General features: G+C 34.9%; 1 protein-coding gene across 36 annotated transcripts in view; it reads right to left on the bottom strand.

Annotated features, from left to right (window-relative positions):
* RIMS2 (regulating synaptic membrane exocytosis 2) overlaps positions 1-22,400 on the bottom strand; it is a 463,509-nt gene that overhangs the window by 251,880 nt on the left and 189,229 nt on the right. The window contains exon 1 of one of the 36 annotated variants that reach the window (XM_036031337.1): positions 4,275-4,833. The exons of the other annotated variants lie outside the window; for them this stretch is intronic. Coding sequence (XP_035887230.1) covers positions 4,275-4,360 — 86 coding nt within the window. The 5' untranslated portion in view covers positions 4,361-4,833. Of the gene's footprint in view, positions 1-4,274; positions 4,834-22,400 lie in introns of those variants that run through there. 36 annotated transcript variants of the gene reach the window in all.

Below are 22,400 nucleotides of genomic sequence, written 5' to 3'. Positions count from 1 at the left end.
ATTATTGATACCATAGCTTCATCGAGTTAATATGCCTAAATGAACTCTTAAAGAATAGAAAAAAACAGTAAGCATACTCCTGTCAAGATGTAATTAACTGGTAGCAAATTTTAACATATCTCACTAGCTGGCTACTTTTATCTATTCACTGAAATACTAAGATTGAAGAGAATTTCTCTAAAGAACTCTAAAGAATCAATTCCTTCCCAAACTGATCATGTAGCCTCCATTAGATGCAGACTTTATATTCAGAATTCAAATATATTTTGTTATAAAATATGTTACAATATTTTCAAATGTAAATTAATAACATTTCTCTCTAAAAATACAAGTTATTCATAAGCCTTATTTAATATCAAGAAATTGATTCTGTTGCAAGAGTAAAATTCTATTTTTACTTTTCACTCTGTTTCTCAGATTGATTTGATACATAAGGAAATTATTTTTTAAAATTTTACTTAGAAATTGTTTAATTAAATGAATTCTACTTTGTGTAAGGTTCAATGGGGGGGCTGAATATGAAATTATGTCGCTATATATGAATTTTGGAGACATACAAATGGAAATAAAATGTGATTTGTTGAATGAAAGCAGTATTAATTACCTCATCACCGTGGACCAAGAGATCAGCTCACTTCTGTGCCTTTGTATTTCCTCAACATAATACTAATCATTCTATTCACAATTACCTAATTAGTATTCTCTACTGTTTACTAGACTTTAAATTTTTGAACCAGAAAGACTGTGTCAAATATACCTTTGTAGTTCTACTATGTATTCATTCACTCAACCAATATTTATTCAGGGCTTACTATGTGCCAGGTGTGACTCTAGTTGTTGGGAGCACAGCAGGGACAAGGCACAGAAGGTCTGTGCCCTCAAGAAGCTGTCCTTCTAATGGGGAGACAGACAGCAAGCATATAAACAAATAAATTAAGGTACTTTCATATAGTGATAAATACTATTAAAAAATTGAAACAGTGAAAATTCCAAACAGTGACTTAGCATACATAAGGTCTTCCTGAAAAGACACATTTGAATTAAGACTTGAATATGTAGTTATACTGAATAAAGCCCATTTATTAAAAAAATATACAACTTCACTGGAAATATTTTGGGTTTCTTACTAAGTTGCTATTATTTTTAAAAAACTTTTATTCAAGGCTGTCTATAAAATACAAACCAACTGAACTCTTAATTGTTGTTTTACTAAATCAAGGATTTTCCAAGGTAGTTGATCTCTAGCACCCACCTAAAAGCAGCCCACTAAAGCTTTTTCTCATACTCCTCCATTTCAAAATGTTTCATGTTCCCAAGTGGGGTAAATTCCAATTCCCCATTATACATGATCTCAGTTGAAAGTCAAAAGTGAAACACACATATTAAATGAAAATGAATACAGTTTAATCATATTATCGAAATAACTTAACATGCCATAAGATTGTTTATACAAATTAATCTGTAAAATGTGAGAAAGCAAGACCATACAAAAAAGTCAAGTAAAAGTTTTCAGAAAATGTTAAGGAGAATACTGGCTACTTTGAAGGTAATTCCACACAATGGTGACCTTCTTCCTACTGCAGTTCTTCTCTAGGTAATCTTATCCATTTCTACCTTCAAAATGTGAGGTTTCATGGGGATGGGCAACCCCTGTCTCAGGGGGCTGGAACATAGCAGGTGCTCCATAAAACATCCATTAAATTAAAGAATTGATTAATTAATTCTCCTTTAAATTATCTCTACTTTTCATGGCTTGCTCTTTTTTCTATACTGAAACCCACTGATGGCTAAAATAGTCCAGTTCTTTCTCCTATTGCTCCCCTCGCAGTAACAGCACCTCAACTGAAAGGAAGCCACTACTTTTATTAGTACTGTAATTTAGCTCTCTTATATGTTAATTTGGCTTTTGTTGTTGGTCTGCAAAAACCAACTCTGGTTTATAAAATGACTTATTTGGCAAAATATATTTTGAGTATCTATCACTTTACAACTAAACATTTAGAATAACACCTCTTTGAAAATTAGGGATTTCTAGTAATATGTGTAATATCACATTGGGTATTACAGGACAGAAATAAAATAAATTTAAAAAGAAAAATTCATTCCTTGAGGAATTAACATGAATTTTTGAAAGTAAGTAGGGTATAAAGTGAATGTAATGAGGCTTTATAATGCAAGCAATCGATTCCATTTTATTGATAAATAAGAATATTTACTTATAGAATTCAGTTCCAGTAAAAAGCATATTAATAATTAGTCTTTAGCAAGCCATATAGGCACTTTTCTAAAACCATGTCTTCAATAAATTGAATTCAATATTAAATCCAGCAATCACTTTGTCCTAGAGATTATGAAATGTGCCTGAAGCATGTGAATTATACCATAGACACTGATTTGTACTGGATTTAAGTGAAAACAGAACAGTGGTCATGATTTCTCAAAGTGGGATAGCTATTGTCACTGTTACTTAACATGGAATTAGGTTTTTAAAAATATGCTTTAAGGTACCTTACCCTATATTAAAGGTATGCTAGAAGTAAGGCAAGATTTTATTATAAGAATGTTCTTACCAAACAATGAAGAATCTAATATTAGTTACTCCACAATATTAAAATACCCCATCAAAACAATTTTTAAAAACTATAATGTGAATTATTGCATGTATACTCTCCTTTGAAGTAAAACTGCTATATTTCTTAGACATTATATTTTTCAGGAACTGATGAAAATTCAAGTACAATATTTCTAATCTCTATCTTCACCATTGGCCTTATAAACAAACATTAGCATTTATTATTATTATCAGTTGGAAAACATTTCATAGATAAAATAATATAATGATAATTTGTATACTTCTCTAAACAATCAAGAAGCATTTACAGTATTTAACCCGTAAACTATAAGTCAGAGAAATGAAGCAATTCATCTATGATGTTATATTTCACTTAATTCTTCAAAGGCCCTGAGAAATTAAGACGCAGAATCCAAAAATACAACTTTTTTTAGAATAAAATGTATTTGTCACATTATATAGTGCTTTAATTTTTGCTCCTAAACATTTTATCAATTCCTGCTTCTTACTGATGATACAATGTCACTGTATCCTATACTTACTTTATAGTAACCTAGTATCTGTTCACCTCTTTATTGAAACCTAGATTGTTAGAATTATTTCTCTTTTACTCTGTTACAGTCATCCTAATTGGAACGAGTTTATAGGAAATCACATATAGAAATATCCTATTTCTACTTTAATCAGTAGCATTTCTGTTCATTACTTATAATTTTTTTGTAATGTGAATTAACCAATCTATTTCTAAATATTCCAGCCATGTAGTCACACACTTGATTGGGCATAATAGTTTGAGCAAGAAACTACCAATTAGTCTCTTTAAAATTCCATGCCCCAAAATTATACTGACTGATGAGGAAACTCCAAATAAAAAGATTCTTTCCCAGTTACAGTCACTTTCCCAATTTCCCAAAGGCAGTCTCAATTTACAAACTGTATATTAATTGATCATGTTTTACCATAGTTTCTATTTTAATATTTACAACTCTACCATTGAATGTGGTTTCTGTTATTATACCATTTGTATACATCAATAATGACCATATATTATAGATTAATCAAGTTACTAAAAATACAATCCAGTAAACATTTAAAAACATTTATAAGGACAGCAAATGGTCAGATGGAAACTTAAGTTTTAATGTTTATATATTTTTAATTCTTAAGACCTATGTAATTTTTTTTAAAAATCATGAGAGTGAAAGCAAAGTGAAGAATTTGAAATTACAAATTTCTGTAAATTCAAATTTTATATTATAGTTAAGCACTATGGATAATGAAAATCTCTACTCATAATCTTTATTATAGATATTATTAAAGAATTGTCATTTTATAAATCAAAGAATATAAATAACATTTAAAGAATCAATAATCTGAAAAAAGACCATCTTTTATAAAGCTTTATAATGCATGGATATTGCTAAATGCACTAAAATTATACCTCATTAATTCAATTAGATGTATTAACCACACAATTTAAACATAATTGCAATCAAATTGTGAAATTTGAAACTGTTCAGATATTAAATCAAGGATTTAACAGAAGTAGATGGTCCTGTAAAACATGAAATATATAGTTTCCATTCCTATAATTCTTACAAAAAGCTTTTAACAAGTCTAACTATTTATATTCATTAAAAACCATAAAATAGTTTATCTCTTAGCACATATCACAATATTTAACACATTATTATAGTTTTACCTTTTGCTCATCCAATGCACATCTGTCAAGCACGAAGCATCATGTTGACAAAAATACATTAACACAGTGCCAGGCAGCGCTTTCATTTAATCCCTCTAGCTTTAGCAAAATCATAGGAGCCATCCTTAATCAGATGATTTGAATATCTCTGCTTGTTTACAATCATTTTATTTCAAAAGTCAATTACTAAAAAGTTACCTATAAAACAACATTCATTCACGGATGGAGTCATAAAATCCTCTAGGAATGGTCCTGTTAGGGAAAAGGTTCTTCCTGAATGCTATTACTATGTGGCTGTATATAGCTCCAGGTCAAGTAAGAATGTACCCTGAAAGGAGGATTATGGTACTTAGCTGATTAGTGCCTCACAACACTGAACACCACATGCATCCTGTATCCGAGGCCTCTCTGGACACTACACTTAAAAAGGGCAGATTCAGAAACGTGTAAGCCATGTTCTCCTATATGAACTACATCATTTTTAAAATATCAAAACACAGTTTGTTACTGACAAATCTACTGTACTGTTTAACCATGAAATGTACAATGATAATGAAAGACGATAATGGTTCTAACAGGTCTATCCCATAATTTCTTTTCAATTATTTAGTACGTTTAAGTTTCTTAACCTTCCCTAGAAAGAGAATGCTCCCCCAAGGGGATTATGGGACAGAAAATAGCAGTTTCTGTATAAATGTTGTTAAAAATGTATTCCGTGAACTGAGAAGTTGCTTGCTTTAATTTATCACTTAACCTCTCCATGTCTCTACTCAGTCATTCAAAAAATTTAAAAATAGAAAAGAAGGTAACACCACAGACACCGCTCTATCAAAAGCCAATTATCTAGATGTTACTATTACACTTCAGAAAATTACATTTAAGTGATTAAAAATAAACTTAAAACAGAAAAAAGCCAATGTCTGAAGAGTGAGGAGAGACACTAAAGTACTGTTGTGTTTTCTGGTCTCCTGAATTTCAAGTTTAAATGAGGGTCTAGGGATGTGTGGCAGTACCATTCAACTATCTGTGCAGTATTCACAGAGAATTGTATCCTAAATTAAGTATAGATCTTGGGGAGATTGTGAGGGGCATGGGGACAAATAAAGGCCTGTCTCCCCTCTGAGATTCCTAATGACTTGTAGATTCTTCCAGCAGAAATGCAACAAAAATTCAAGATAATCCATTTTCTTAGGAATGTTAACCAATGATAAAAGTCAACCACTTACACCCCAAAGTTCATAAGAAACTGAAAAAAAATTAACAGAATATTTTGATTCTTCCAAGCTGATAAATTCAGAAGATTTTAGAAACAATAGAGCTGATGTTATCATAGCAAAACTACTCCTTTACTTTTCCTTCCATTTACTCTTCCCACCTCAGTGAGTGCTCCTGGCAGTGTTCTCCCAACTGCAATGCACACTGGCTGCCGCCAGCCATCTCCTCACCATTCGCCTTGTTTCTGCTTCCTCTTACCTGTCCACCCAGACTCTCATGTGTGTTTCTAAAACCACTACTGCCTTCCCTCTGCTCTCTGCAGATCGTGCACCAGGCCTCCAACTTCCTCCTCCCTACCCTTTGAGGGTAATGCTGTCCGTTGAGGACGGTTTTCTCCATTTTTAACTCTTTACTTCTCCTTTTTTGTTTTTGAATTGCTGGGTAAATAAATACTCTGATGGATTCACATTTGTTAGGACCCAATTTTGGATTTTAAAATTTTTCATGAAAATAATTATGTCTTTAGTATCCACTGACTTCTTCAGAAGTGTAAGATAAAAAGATTCTATGGATCAGAAACCAGGATAAATTAATTTTTACTGTGTTCATGCCAATATTTTCAGCTTATATTTAAATGTAAGACCTTGTATATACAAATCTTTAGAAAACAGTGTGCAAATGGTGCTCCCTACATTAACCCATTGTGCCACCCCCTTCTCACTAGTATACCTCCCGAAACGGCCATGAAAAATAGACTAGGGAACCATTCTATATTAGAAGATAATTTAAACCTATAGTGACTTTGTTTCTCCCTTTTAAGGTGCTCTACCCGAGTCTACGGTGGCCTTAGACACAATCCTACAATAAAAAAGATTAAGATTTATTAAAAATTATATAAAGAAGATAAAAGAAATACAAAAGGAAAACAAGTATAAGTTTAACCAACAACCACCTTATACAATCATTCCATTCTCTCCACCACCTTTATGTTCTTTTAATATTACAGTTGCTTTATTGAACTCCAATTATTGGTTTAATACACCTATCCCATTATTTCCTCCCTTTTCAATTCATTCTAAAGAGACAACTTAAAGATTTTTGGTTAGGGGCTAAAACCACAGTAATCAGAGAAGAGAACCTCTTTGCATGAAAGAAAACAAACATATTTAGAGGTATATACCAAAGGGAAAAAAGAGGTTCTGCTTATCTGCAAGCCAAACATTACACAATTAATTTTAGTCTTATGTGTTTATGTCCTCATTGGGAAAAAAAGAATCATGCAGTTTATTAAAACGTAGGAAATACAATTAAGTGGGTTTAAGTGGAAGCAGCATATTCCATCTCAGTTAATAGCAATTCTTTCCCTCCAGTTGCTCATCCAATCCATGAGGAAATTCTGCTGGATGTAGATTATATACAGAATCCAAACACCTCTCATCACCTCCATTAGTACAGGCCTGGTGAAGTCCCCATCATTTCTTGTGTGAATTACTGCAAACGCTTCCTAATTGGTCTCTCTGCTTCTTCTCGTGCAGCTGAGTCTCAACACAGCACCAAGACTGTAAATCAGACTATATCATTAACACGCTCGGAATCCTTCGGTAACTCCCCATTTTGCTTACAAGTCCTCTGGGATCTGGCACCCATTCGTCTCTGGCCTTCCTCTCGCCAGCAGAGACGTCTTCAAGCCTTCACTCACCTCTACTCTCTCAAGGCCCACCCTGAACACCGTGTTCAATATTTCAGTCTGAGTCCTTGATTCCTGCACTCTCAACCCCAACCCCCTAACCTACCTGCTTCACCTTGTTGTCTTTTTCATATCATTCATCACCTTTTAATTATGGTATATATTTTATTTGTTGTGTTTATTGTTTCATGCAGAAATCACGGTTTTGGTCTCTTTATTTCCAGATGCTTGGCACATAGTAGGTACTCAATAAATATTTATTGAATAAGCAAATAAAGCTGTGTAAACAGGATTTTTTACACTATATTAAAAATAAATTGTATTTGCCCAGCCTATCGAAAATATAAATTTATGAATATTAGCCAAAACTCAAACTACTTATTTTTCTTATTTGTATTTTACCATGAAAAATAAATTCACAAATTACACAAAATACTGCTCTTAAGTAAACAAGTAAAAAATGTGCCTCCAACACATGAATCTTGAGAATATCAACCTTGTCACTCTCCCAACTACTGCATTTTTTGTGCTAGTTTGTTAATTTGTAAGAGTGATGATTTCAGAATTTAAGTGGCTGTTTTTCAGAGATGTAGAGATAATTGCATTGCTTGAGACAGGGAGAGCTGAGGCATTCAAGAAAAGCTGTTTCTTAGTAACAGAACAGAAAGAATCTTTGAAAAATAGAGCTACAGCTCTGCCAATTAGCCTGTCACTAGCCTGCGTGAGAACGCAACTGAATCAGATTATCTCAGGGCGTGACAGATAGAAGGCAGCAGTCACTAAACAAGACTTTTCCTGGAGGAGAATTCATGATGCAACCCTAGGCAGTACTGTTGGAGCAACTGCCATGACAAAACAAAATCCAAATAAAATGTATTTCACTTAAGTGTTGGAATGTTCATTACACCAGTATTTGTGGTTAAAGACTTTTTCCTATACAACTCCTGTATGTTTATGTGCCAATCAATACACACGTATCAGGTTATACATCTTGATACAGAGCTGAAGGAATTGATGTAAATTATTCCTACCTAATCTGCAATTCTTATCTGGCTCCATTAAATCAATTAGAGAAACCAAATTTATCTTCCAGTTAACAGAATGTTCTTTCTCAGGCAGAGAAAACAACACTTAATATCTGCATGCCAGTGTGGCATCTCAGGGTTCCTTAGCTACCTCTTCCAATTATCGCAGTGCTTCAGTCAGGCATCAGTCAGCCCCACGGAGTACGGTGCATTCTCTTCAGGACAGATATTTTGATTCCTTAATACTTTAAGACCAGTAGAATACTATAAAACGGGTTTTTTGGCAGATAGCCTTCAAAAGTGGCACTCTTCAAAAGTGGTGCATGTACACTTATATCTTAGGGTACCATTGTTTTCACTCCACTCCCAGGTTCAGAAAGCCTCAAACCTATGTATCTACACTACAAAAATATTAAAGCATGATGACCATTTTAAGGAAGGTTTACTGAGATAAAGAAAATAGCATTGTACCCCTGAGAGCAAAACTTCCATAAAATATCCTCTTTTTAATAATTCTGTTCTTTCCTTGAAGTAATTCTCTGCAATAAAGCCCTAGTAGCCTCTTAGAAGCTTGATCCCTACACTCTGTTACCTGCCCCCCCAAAAGGGGATGGTTGCTGAAGCAAGGCCCCAAATAAATAGAAAGAGAATGTGATGGAAGACACTGCTGGGGCTAAGCTTTGTTAAAGAAGGCTGTTAAATTTCATTGAGTGTTTTTGTGTGGTTTGATATTTAAAACATATGATCTATTTTAAACACCACACATTAAAAGAGGGATATCAATGAAGAGGCCTGTCTGAGACCATAAGGATGGGAAGACACTCAGATAAGACACTTGGAGTTAGGACTTTCTTTTGAATGTAGCCATGTTTTTAATATAAATACCTCCTAATATATTATGCTGTTTTAAAATCACTGTTTATAGCAAAGTTTCTTCAGCAGTCTTATAAGTAACAGATAGAAATTAATACTACATTGTGAACTTACTTGTTTAGCCTTTAATTTATGCCTATTCTCTAAAAATGTGTTACATAACATGCTAAAAATAGGTAAATTTGGGGGTTACTTAAAGTCTTCAGAATAAAGAAAATAAAACGTGTACTCTGGAAACAACTATAATGAATGTCTGTTGTTGGGCTCTCTACCGTCTATCTTCCTTCTTTCCTGGAAGAGAAGGAACGTCTCCTCCCTTCTCATCCCTGAGGTTGGGAGGGAGCGGGCTTCCCTCGCCCCAGAGGCGAGTCACGGTTGGCAGAGCACCATCCCCGAGTGACCACCACAAGGACCAAAGCTGATCCAGTCACCTCGACTCTTAAGGACATTTGCCTGACAATGCTGAGACACAGAGTTCCCGTCATACGACTGAGGATTCAAGTGACTCGCAGAGCTACTAGAAATCAATTTAGGGTCATGAATGGGAGGAAGCTTCCCAAAATGGAAGAACTATCCACTTAGTGACAAGTAAAATAGAAAGAAAGAAACTAGGTCCACATTATATGAAATTCAGGATCAACCCTCACCTGACACAAGATGTGTACCTGAGTTTTCAATCGGGTAAACCAATAAAATCCCTTTATTTTTAAACTATCTTCTTAGGGTTTTCTATTGCTTGCACCTGAAATCTTGGCCAACAGAATCTGTGATGCAGACTCTAAAGTCTACATGTAACTTTCTCACCATTTCTCATAAAGTCTATGAACTCTTTCTATACAAATTGGTTTTTTCTTTGTGAAAAGTACACACTCTGGGACCCTTATGTATTCTGTAGTCACACGGTTTCCTTCAAGTTATTTCCAGTTTTACACTAAAACACAGTAATTTAATGAGATCAAAATATTTTCTGAGCTCAAAAATCGTAAAATTGCATGTTTAACAATAAATTTCAATAAGTCATAAATAATTATGACTTATACCATTAAAATAGAGAATGATAAAAATAAGTCATACTCAATATGTCTCAGGCAAGAGCAACAAGGTGCTTTTTTAATTTTATTTTTAAAGATTCCATCCATGTATGCTTAGAGAGAAAAAGAGGGAGAAAGAGAGGGATAGAAACATCAATGAGCCAGAGAAATGTTGGTCACATGCCTCTCACATGCTCTCGACCAGGGACTGGCCCACAACCCAGGCTTGTGCCCCAACCAGGAATCAAATTAGCGACCTTTCAGTTTGCAGGGCAATGACCAACCCACCAGTAAGGGCGACAAACTGCTTTTTAAAACTAATTTACGTTAAACTATTCCCCCCAACTTCTAAGCTAATTTGGAAATAGACAAAACAGACAGATGACCGACGGAAAACTATCTCTACTGCGGGTAAAACTGAAGCTAGAGAACTGTCCTCTGTCTCTGTGGAAGTCGGCTGCCTAACACCAAGCCTCACACTCATACAGACACTCCCATCCAGGCACAGCTAACACTGGTCTATTTATTTTACAGCCTGTCCCTATAAAAATTAAAGCAAGTTCTTTACAAATAGTGGGTATTAACCCGTTGTCAAATGTATCAGTGAATTTGTTTTCCCATTCAGTGGGCTGTCTTTCTATTTTGTTGATGATTTCCTTTGCCATGGAAAACCTTTTTAGTTTGATATAGTCTCCATTAATTTTTTCTTTTATTTCCCCTGCCTGAGGAAATAATCAGAAAAAATATTGCTACTGGCAACGTCCAAAATTTCACTGCCTATGTTTTCTTCTAGGAATGTTATGGATTTAGGTCTAACATTTAAGTTTTTAATTCACTTTTAATTTATTCTTGTGTGTGGCATAAGAAGGTGGTCTAGCTTCTTAAAACTCAACACCAGAAAACAACCAACCCAATTACAAAATGGGCAAAGGACCTGCATAGACATTTCTCCAAAAGGAACATACAGATGGCCAACAGGCATATGAAAAGATACTCAGCATCACTAATCATCAGAGAAATGCAAATTAAAACCATCATGAGATATCACCTCACACCTGTCGGAATGGCTATCATCAATAAATCAAAACACAAGTGCTGGTCAGGATGTGGAAAAAAGGGAACCCTCATGCACTGTTGATGGGAATGCAGATTGGTGCAGCTGCTGTGGAAAGCGGTATGGAGATACCTTAAAAAATTAAAAATGGATCTGCCTTATGACCCAGTGATTCCACTTCTGGGAATTTATCTGATAAAACCTGAAATACTAATTCAAAAGAACACATACACCCCTATGTTCATTGCAGCATTATTTACTATCACCAAGATTTGGAAGCTGCCCAAGTGTCCATCAGTAGATGAGTGAATAAAACAATTACAGGACATTTACACAATGGAATGCTATTTAACCACAAAAAAGAAATTTACCCTTTGCAACAACATGGATAGCCTTGGAGAACATTATGCTAAGTGAAGCCAGTCAGAGCAAAACAATTACCATATGATTTCACTCATATGTGGAATCTAATGAACAAACTGAGCTAACAAGCAAAATAGAGACAGACTCATAGAGAGCCAGCTGATAGCTCTGGGAGGAGGGTTGCGGGGGTGGAGGGATCAAGAAGAAAAGAAAAAGAACTCATGGATATGGAAAACAATATGGTGCTTGTGAGGGGGTAATTGGAAAAAATACAATAATTTTGTTTAAAAGGCAAGAATAGGAGAGGATGTACGTTGTCTGTGGGCAGCCTGTTCCCAAGAGAGAGGGGTGCGGGGGGGAAGAAAGTGCTACTTATGCCCACTTCCCTGTCCAAGGGTGCAGTAGAGCAGGGACTACAGGGGAGCCAGGAACAGTATTTCAGTGTACCTTCCTCCACACGGAAGAAAACACAGGAGTAACAGAAGGAAGTTTTCCTACCAAAACCCTAGAATTACAAGTTAAAGCAGCTCTAGAGAACACAGGACTTGATGATTTAATGTTCAAAATAACACTTCAGTGAAACACTCTGGTGAATTGATGAGACAAAAGTAAGGAATTACAGCTTCATAGACTTCATAAAACTGAACCACGACCAAAAGCAAAAGAGAATGTGGCAGGCACTGTTGTTTGTCCACTGAATATATAATCTCTTTTCTTTCTTACAAATAGAATTGTAACTTTATTCTGAGCAACAGTGTGTCTAGTCTAAAAAGTTTATTCTCCAGGCTCTCTTGTGGCTGGGAGTAACCATGTGACATAATTTAGACCAATGAGATTTAGATAGAAGTTTACCAGGTATAGCTTCTACAAAAGCTATTTGTTCCTAATGAAAAGAGACAGACTAACAGCCATACACTTTTCATACTATGCCCTTCACCCTTTTTGACTGAATGTGGTCCTGCTACCTATAACTCAATAGCCCTCTTTCAACCATGAGTTTGAAAGCCACACCCTGTGGGTAGCAGGACAGTAATCAATAAAACAGGATCCATCTCCGTTGACTTCACTGAGCAGGAGTATCATCCTTGAGCTATCTCCAGATTTGTTTTTACATGAGGAAAACATAAACTCCTTCTTTATTTAATCACTGTGGTTATGAGATACACAATCACATATGTATTGCTACAAAAGCCAAACGCAATGCTGAGGCCAGAGAGAGACTTGTTCCCAGTGAGAATTCTAAGGAATCTATAGGGGAAAAAACAAGTAAATAAAAGGCTACCATAGGTGAAAAAGGTCTAGAAACAAAAAATACATGCAGGCTGTGTAATAAAGTATGAGTCAAGGGGAGAGTGATTTCAAGTGAAAGAAGCAGAATAGTAAGTATAGCACAGTTTGTAATTCCTTATCTAGTGGTGCACTGGCACCGAAAGGCCATTGTCAGCACCTACCTCCTCCCAACTCTGTGCTCCGTGGCCTCATACTGTTAGCTTAAAATGAGCCATGTTGGAAGTATTTATATCATGAAAATTTGCAAATGCTATAAATCAAGATTCCCTACCCTCTTTGGAGAGGTGATTAGCAAATATTTACCGGCATACAATTACTTATACCTCAACTGCTCAGCTAAACTTCAGCCTAAAAAGAATGCAGTGGTTAGCCAAAGAGCTATGACTATTTTTCTGGATACTTCCGTTTATTAATTCAAAGAATACCTAACAAAGAGCCTGACATTTATCAGGAGCTCAGTCACTGTTTGATAAAGGAAGAGAGTGAAGGAGGAAAAATAATTCTTTCTCACTCATTGATAACTAAAGAACTAAAAATAGGAGCACAAAACTCAAGTTTTAATTTAACGACATCTGAAAATCTTTGCGATTCTTTGAATATAGCATTCCACCCCCACATCTTACACTCTTTTGTTTGAGTTGCATGCTCTGACGGAGTTTAAATGTATTTATAAAATCAGAAAATGTTAGAGCTTTAAAAAACAGTGTTAAGTATGATTTTTCAAAGATATAATGGTCAGAGTGACAGTAGGCAGGAAAATGGTGTCAAATTGCCATTTAAAGTTCCCCAATGAGTCAGTCACATGGAGAAAAACGGAAAATAGTTACCACTAGATGGCACTAGATTATATAATTGAATCTACACTTTGAGGTATCCACAAGAAACTATTCTCATTTTTTCATTTTTCTAGACTTTTGTTACACAAAATCCCTTTTACATTATTCATTTATTATAATCATTTATATCGTAATTCTTTGAACAAAGAATTTTAAGTGGCACAAAAAATAAACTACAGGAAACAATGAAGTAAGAGCAGAAAATCAGGATCAAACTCAGGGAGTGGCAGAACAGGCCAGAAATGAAAGTTCAGTCAAGATTTAAAAAGGGCTCATGTGCCACGCTAACCATTTTGAACTTATATCCTGTAGACAAAGGGGAGGTCATCAGATGTTTTGTGTTAGCAAGTTAACTCATACAACAATCTGCTGGATAAACCAAGGGATAGGAGCTACTATAGGAAGAGCAACTGGATTATTCCAACGATCCTGGTAAGAAATGATCAAGTCCTTACCTATGGCAGTGGGAGGAAATGAAGCAAAACACATTTAGAAGATTAAATCTGTGAAACTTCTGACAGAGTAGATGTAGGAGGTAAGGAAAAAGAGCAAAAAAAAATTGACTGTGTCTTTTTTTTCTTGAAGGATCAAATGAATACAATTTAGAATAAAGAAAAAGGAAAAGGCTTGTAGGAAAGTATATGTGCTCTTGTCCAATATTTCATAAATGACACAAACAGTAAGAACCTGGCAGTGCTTCCTCACTACTGAACAAAAGGGAAGACATCCTGACCAGCCACCAAGAGCACCTTTGTCAACTCAGGAGATTGCATTTCTGTAGTGGATGTAAGCGCCTGAATACATATGCCATAAATTAATGTGTGATAAAGAGTATTATGAATTATTGTTTATAGTGATGATGATGATGATTTAGCTAAACTGAGCACTGGCTATGTACCAGGTAGTGTTCTAAGCATTTTACATGTAACCACTCATTCATCTTTCAAAATAAAATCCCATAAAGAAGGTATTATCATCATCATCCCCATTTTTCAGATGTGTAATCCTAATGGTAAGTCCAAAGTTATTTATATTGCATAAAATTACACAGCTGCTAAGTGACAGAGGAGGAACTTAAAACTATTGAGAGAAAAGGCTGTCCTCACAGCTGTCATCTTTGTGGCTGCCTGAGTTGTTAACAATTAGGTTCCGGAATGCCCCTGATCAATGTAAACAACTTCACAGAAAGTCAACACCAGACAAGAATTCTCTGGGATGGTTCCGGAACAAGGCAAAAACAATGCCACTCCATCATCACATCTAAATAGAATGAAGGCAAAGACACTGCCGCACCCCAAATGACCAAGCTGCAAAAGTGATTACTGCTTCTTCTCCAGTAACAACTCTACCGCTCTTCCATTTGTCCTGCCTCCCAGAAAAACATTAAGATACTCAAATTGCCCCTGCTTTCTAAGAGGTTCAATTCGACCCTGATTCCCACTTCTTTTAGTCTTCCCCCATATTAGCTAATACCTACCCACATCTTACAGCAAGCTTCCCTCTGCTCAGATACTCCACGTTTCACAAATACTAAAACTCAACTTTGTTTGACTAGAGATGAGTTCCTGTTTGTCTGGAGGACATCGACACCACCTCTTTAGACTCTTACACACTGTGCTATAGGTGAGCACTCCTCATATAAGGGGGGATACCCCCAAAACTGAATTTATTTATAAGAAATGTGTTTATATTTACATGTTTAAACTTTAGTCACCTTCAGAGTACTCTCCATTTCATGCAATACACCTATCAAGACTTTTCTCCACTGCTCAAAACAGTTTTGGAATGCATAGATTTTAATGCCTTTTAGTACTTTTGCCATTTTTTGTCTCATCTCTTCCACATCAGCAAAACGTTTCCCTCTGAGAACTTTTTTTATCCAGGGAAATAGAAAAAGTCATTCAGGGTGAGACTGTGTGAATAAGGAGGGTGGGGCAAAAGGGTCATGCCATTTTGGGTCCAAAAACTGCTGAACACCAAGCACAGTGTGGGCAGCTATGCTCAGTAAATCAACCATCATGAAATGGGCAAATGCATTGAAAAAGTCTTCAAAAAAGTTCACTGAGGCCAAACGCAGCCTCTCACAACAACAGCACTTGCTACACTATACAGATGGGTTCCTAGAACACTCACCTAGAGAGGGAAGCCTGTACTTCAAGGTGCTTATCCTCCAGAAAATAATTCCAGTTTTTTTGGGGGGGTTCCCCTCTCATACATGAAAGGTACATGATACAACTGTCAATTTTAGAGCCAATTAAACAGCTGGTAAAACTAACAAATAAAAAAATAATGGATTTGGTTTTAAAAAAATAAGTACTTGCAGTTAAGTACTTAACCTACAGGGCTAATTAATAATGATAATACATGGGATGTTATATGTTACATTTGTGGGTTTTTTGGTCTTACTTCACCATGAAACTGTACTATATTCACAGCTGCTTATAAAGGAAGAAAATCTGATTAGCACTTGAACAACAAAATACATGCAGAGTAATTTTAAACACAGCTCTGTGGTCAGGAGTTGTGTAACCTCAGTTCCCTATCTATCAAGGGGAATAAAAAATGTAATAAAAATTAAGTGAGATACTATATGTTCAGTGCTTAACACAATGCCTGGCACACAATAAGTGCTCAATGATAAAAAGCATCACTTTGAGATACTTCTGCCTACGGGTACTGCAGAGGTCACATGGCATAAAAAGCAAGTTTACTTTACTTGAACCCAGAAGAAATGTTACATTAAAAAATAGTTCTCAAGCACATTTTCCTCCATCTTTTTCTTTAGCCTTAGTTTACTCCTCGTGCACCCTTTCTCGAAGCCCCTAGATGCCTAACAAAAACAGTGGCCATTAACATTAACTGAATCCTTACTATCTGCTAAATGCCATGCACGGTGATTTACTGTATACTATCTCTTTAACTCTCACAAACAGCTCTATGAAGAAGGTTCTATTATAGTTCTTTTTGCACAAATAAGGAAAGTAAAACTTAGAGAGCTTAAATAAAATTGCAAAATTAGGAATGACAGAGCCTGAATTTGAGCCCAGTTTGTTTTACTCCCAACCTGTACTCCTGAAACACTCTCTACTTTTATGTGTGCAGTTTAGTGAGCTGTCTCAGCTTGCCAGGAAATAAATATGAGATGTTATTATTTTTCTACAAGTATTGTATTCAACTAAGTTCTGTTGAATCTACCTTTCCCATTCTATAATGATATCTAGAATCGCTCAAGTATAGCTACATTCAATGATGTCAACTTGACCTGTAGGAAATTCACTGTGGTAGGTATTGCTACAGTCCTATGATATCCAATTTTCTTCTCCTTCTGGGCATACAGAACATTGAACTTCTCATCCGCCTTCCAAATGGCAGAGGCCAAGAAACTGATCCTGTCCAATGAGCTATGAAGGTAAGTTTATCGTTTCTGGGCTGAGGCAATAACAAGCCCACGTCCAATTCTCCGGTCTCTCTTCTGTCCACATGTACTAGACGGTACAGCTGCAAGATGACAGGGTTGCCATTGCTGAACCACATGGGAAGCAATTGCTCTGGAGAGTCAGTCACCCTGACCACAGTATCACACTGTGCCACACTATCAAGAGCAAGACGTCAACTTTTTTGTTAAAGTTTCATATGCTAACCATTGAGATTTTAGGGCTGCTTGTTACTGCTATACAACTTTGCCAATCATGAGTAACAGACTTACACATCCACCCTGCACAAGGAAATGCAGGCTGCTCTATACATGCATCCCCTACTTATTCCAATTATCTTTTCTTCTGTTGAAACAGGCACGAGGATAAATAAATCAATAACTCTACTACCTAAATAGATGGATTACCAGGGAATAGGATGGTATCATCCTCTTCCTGTCACAACCTCTAATCACTACAAGTAGCTCAAAGATTCCCTTCACTTGGTTTTCAATGGAGGATAGAATATTCCTTTCCAACGTGGTAAAAAAAGGAGGAGAAGGCCACTATCCACTCCTACCCCACTTCCCTTTCCCCAGTCCTACTTCATATTATGGGAAGTGAAGATTCCCCTAAAGGTGACGGAAGAAGGTAGCTGACAGTTTCTCTCTTTCTTAGGTAATGCCAAGAGATGTGCTGGGTCGCAATTACTGGCAAGAGTTTTGTTTATTGATGGTGAACTTAATGCTTTTGGAAGGTTTTTTGTTGTTGTTATTCAGGCTCCAGTCTCTAATTCCAAAGCAACAGGAAAAGACACTTGCATATCTTATTACAATTATTTAGAGTCTCATGTTATCCTAACCTATCATTTGTAGTAGTTATTTAAGCTTATTTGGTACGGAAAATTTCTTCAAGCCACAATTATCTATTTCAACTGAAGGTTATACAGACCTATTCAGATTGAACCCATTCATACAAATGCACAAATGACAAAAAATGCCCTTCTAGAGAACTTCTGTTTTCCATTCTCTGTAAAATGAAAGATTCAGATTAAAAAATAAGATGCCCTCTAACTCTAGTCTACTGTGATCGTACAACACTGTATTCTATATTGTCATAAATTATGATCCTATGATACTATATATATCATTGTAGAATTTTTACTGTACTATGCAGCTAGGAGAAATAAACCATAACTTTTGGTACCTAGGTTCTGAGTTCAGGTGAGCCTAGCTGTTCTCTGTGCTAAGGTTCTTTTCAACTCAATTCTCCTATTTGTACATGATAATCCAATGCTTTCCTATATCCTAACATTAAAACAACTTGGAAAGCTCACTTTTTTATTTTAAAATTTAAAATTTAAACACCCTTTGCCTTTATAATTAATAAGGGTACACAGGATCCAAGACTACTACCAAATTTTATAAATACATAACACAAACTTTAAAAAAATTGTTTAACACTAATAATTGATAAACATAATAATGTCATCAGCAATCTTCTTTTTGTTCAAGGGTTCTTGAAATTCCTACTGTGTGATAGGAGGTTGACAATTTTATAAACTAATATTCTTCTGACTATGTTGAAATAGAGTCTTAGGTTATTTTTGCTTTTCTGGAAACAAGCATCTATACAAAAATAACAAGAATAATTATATTATTTGGGTTATCTAATGTACTCTTCCAGAATTTTTAACTCTTCATTAGTAATATTTTATCTAAGAATATACAACTATAAGCAATGTACAAATGTTACTTGCTGTCCTAATATAAACCTATACAAAAGGATTTTAGTAGAACTAATGACTGAAAACAACACACAAATTTTTTATTTTTTTAAAAAAGGATTATGTTTAACCCCTCCTAATAAATCATCACAGTTTTCCTTCTTAGTTTTCATGCACTGGCTAGAATTCTTGAAACTGAATAAAATACTAGAATTAGTAGACTTTGTGATAGTAACAAATTCTTAATCCTTCAACTGACCCTGTATTTCTTCTTAATACAAATTATCAACAAGCTGTAAAACTTTCAGTCCTAATTTTTCTGATAAAATAGCAGTTCACTAAAAATACTGTTCCTATGGTAGGAACAGTTCAGTAATTTAATTAACGTGTTTATCAAGTCACTTTCTTAATACTAATTTTTTAATATATAATATAATTTCATTTCAAAAAGTAGAATCTGATCTGAGTGTACAATTATACAGGTAAAATACGCCTTAATGTTTAAAATCAAAATCAGAAAGTATACATTAAAATGTATTGTAAGCAGTGCTCAACAATTCATACATTATTTTTCACTCTATTTTTGTATTCCTTTATACATGTCCTAGTTTTCTGCTAGCCAAAAAACTCACTATGTCTCTTAATGTTTTATTAAGGTTACATAGGCCCAGCTAGGACAAGGTCTCATCCCTGTTTTAACAGTAATGCACGAATATTTTTGAATCTCATCTCTAAAACCTAAGCTAATAATTAGTTAAAACTGCATTTGGCTGCAAGTCCCAGGAAATCATTCAAACAGCAATTTCGACAGGAGAGGTATTTCTTTGACTCACACAAGAAGTCAGTCCAGGGCTGGTACAGCACTAAATAATGCCAGCAAAGCACTAGGCTCTCCATAATGTACTGCTCTACAATTCTGGACCCTGATACTGCAGCTCAGGCATTTCTTGCATGTGCCAGGAAGGAAAAACAAAGAAGCCAGAGAGGCTGCACTGGAGACCTGATCTTTGTCCAGAATTGAGTCACAAGGCTACCTAAAGCTACAATTAAAAAAATAAAATTTAAAAATGAGCTTTTCATTTCATAGCTACTATAGCAGAGAAGAACCTATCTATAGTAGACAAACAGAGTGGCAAGAGCTACGGTGGATATTTAGTGAGATCACAGAGAGTGTCTACACACCTTGTGATCTGTGGACTCCTGTTTTGTTTTTCCAATTAAGTGTAATTCCAAAATAATAAATTGAATAAGCATAATAAGAACTTTATAGTAAAATTTAAAAATAGTAAATATTCAGACATCTAGATGGGAAACTGAGCATCATCAAATACTATGAAATGAAAGTAAAGGCCAAAATACAGAATTTTATGTAAACATACATCTTAAAATACACCAATATAACCCAGAGCAAAACTTAAGCTTCACTGGTAAATGAAGACTTTCAGGTAAGTATTATATTAAAAATGAGTTAAATCTTAAGAAAACAATGTTATAATATGAACATAATGTTGTGTAAGAGAAAAATAAATATGAAAAAATGTGAGCACAATTATATACAATTGGTTGAAGGAGCATTTCAACAAATCGTGTCCTATCTATTTCAAAAAAAGAAAAAAGCTTAATAAAAGATTCTGAGGCACTAGCCATGTCCTCAGAGTCTTCATTAAAGGCAGCATATATTTGTAAGCTTGGATTTATATATTAATAAATAACTACTTACCTGATGTTTTGTCTATTAACTTTGGTAACAGAATCAATACTCATGAATTCCCCTGAGTAAAATTTTATACAACACTGTAAAGTACTCTGTTAGCCATGATCAAACTTCTAAGAAGAGAGTGTGCAGATTGGGAGGGGAAAAAACTCCAAGTTTAATGTAATAATATTGCAAGTCTCCACTTATTATATGAATACCTACTGGGAAAAAAACTCAGCTTAAACTACTTGGGAAAGCTTTTTAAGAGACCTGACTTAAAGATGGTAAAGAAAACTATTAATGGAAATATTTAATGATCATTGTAGGTGCTATGAGATATATGCCATATTTATCATAAGCAGAATAAGCATTTTGGTTATTTAAAAATGAATGCTTTTAGACATATCCTGATAAACTGTAAAATTTTCAACTTTCTTCATTTCTTGTGCCCTCTTTTATCTCTTCTTTTCAAAATGTCATGTGAACTTGTTCCTAAAAAATTTATTAGTTACAACAAAAATTATTATTGCAAAGCAGACATGACAATTTCTTCTGAATAAAAATGTCTTGGGATGCCCTTCCAATGTAAAAGTCACAATACAGTGACTTTGTAACTGTATTGACAATGTAAAAGTCACAATACAGTGACACAAGATAAAATACAGTTTTGAATTACTATATGCCATAATACTGAGTTAAAACCTGCATGTAAAAATGCTTTGTAACTAAAATTTAAATATCACTAATGTAATATTACCTATGATCTTACTTTGAAAATTCAAATAGAGAAAACCATTTTTGTATGTATTTAATTCATTGATACTTAAACTGTTCAAGTTAGTTCCCAATTCCCTACATGAGTCTTTTGCTATTCCACCCACACTATATATTCTGTACGTCACTTGCTATGGCTCTTAATTCTAATAACACTGAGTCCTCTCATGCAAACCAGCTATATGCCATAAGGAAAAAAACAGGATTCAGGCTTGCTGGAAGTTGCAACCATGGTCTTCCTATCAAAGTAGCCTCTTCACTCTCTAAGGAAATGTTTTTGGGGATAAAAGGTCATTAGCATCTCTCTTATCCTAGAAAATGCAGTGAAAGATTACTCTAAATACCCATCTGCCTTGCAGCATCCACACAGCAGGTATAGGGAGCTACAATCCAGATGTCTGATCTTTTCTTGGCTCCTTATGGTACCAAATCATGAAAGAATTAATGATTTCCCTAACAGTACATTTACATTTTCATGTTTTATTTATCCTTAAAGTATAATCAATAATATATCATATGATTTCACTTGTATGTGGAATCTAAACTGAGCAATCAAAACAGAAGCTGACAGATAGATACAGAGAACAAATTGGTGGTTGCTAGCTGGGAGGAAGGTTGGGGGAACAGGCGAAAAAGGGGAAGCGATTAAGATGTACCAATTGCCAGTTAAAAAAACAGTCATGGGGATGTAAAGTATTACATAAAAATATAGTCAGTAATACTATAATAACTATGTATGGTGTCAGATGGTACTAGACTTTTTGAGGGATCACTTTGTAAGTTATATAAATAACCAATTACTATGTTGTACACCTGAAACTAATAGACTATTGTATGTCAACTGTAATTGAAACTTTTTTTAATTTTAATAATAAACACAGAAAATGAAATCACAACAATATTAAGTCCCAAAATTGATATCCCTGCAAATAACTTCTTTGGCTTCATTTATTTAAGACCAAACCCACACCATCCTTTTGGGTTGTATTTGTGTGTGCACAAGCACCATATACACACAAGCATGTACACAAATATGTAAGTAAATGGTCTGCAGTTAGCAACTGGAAGAATATTACAATCAAACTATTTTCTGAATATGCAAAAAAAGAAAATATACTCAACATTTAGTCACAGTTTTAAAGC

The sequence above is a fragment of the Phyllostomus discolor genome, chromosome 7 (genome assembly GCF_004126475.2).
Source record: "Phyllostomus discolor isolate MPI-MPIP mPhyDis1 chromosome 7, mPhyDis1.pri.v3, whole genome shotgun sequence".
NCBI lineage: Eukaryota > Metazoa > Chordata > Mammalia > Chiroptera > Phyllostomidae > Phyllostomus > Phyllostomus discolor.
This window is presented reverse-complemented; position numbering and strand designations above follow the sequence as displayed.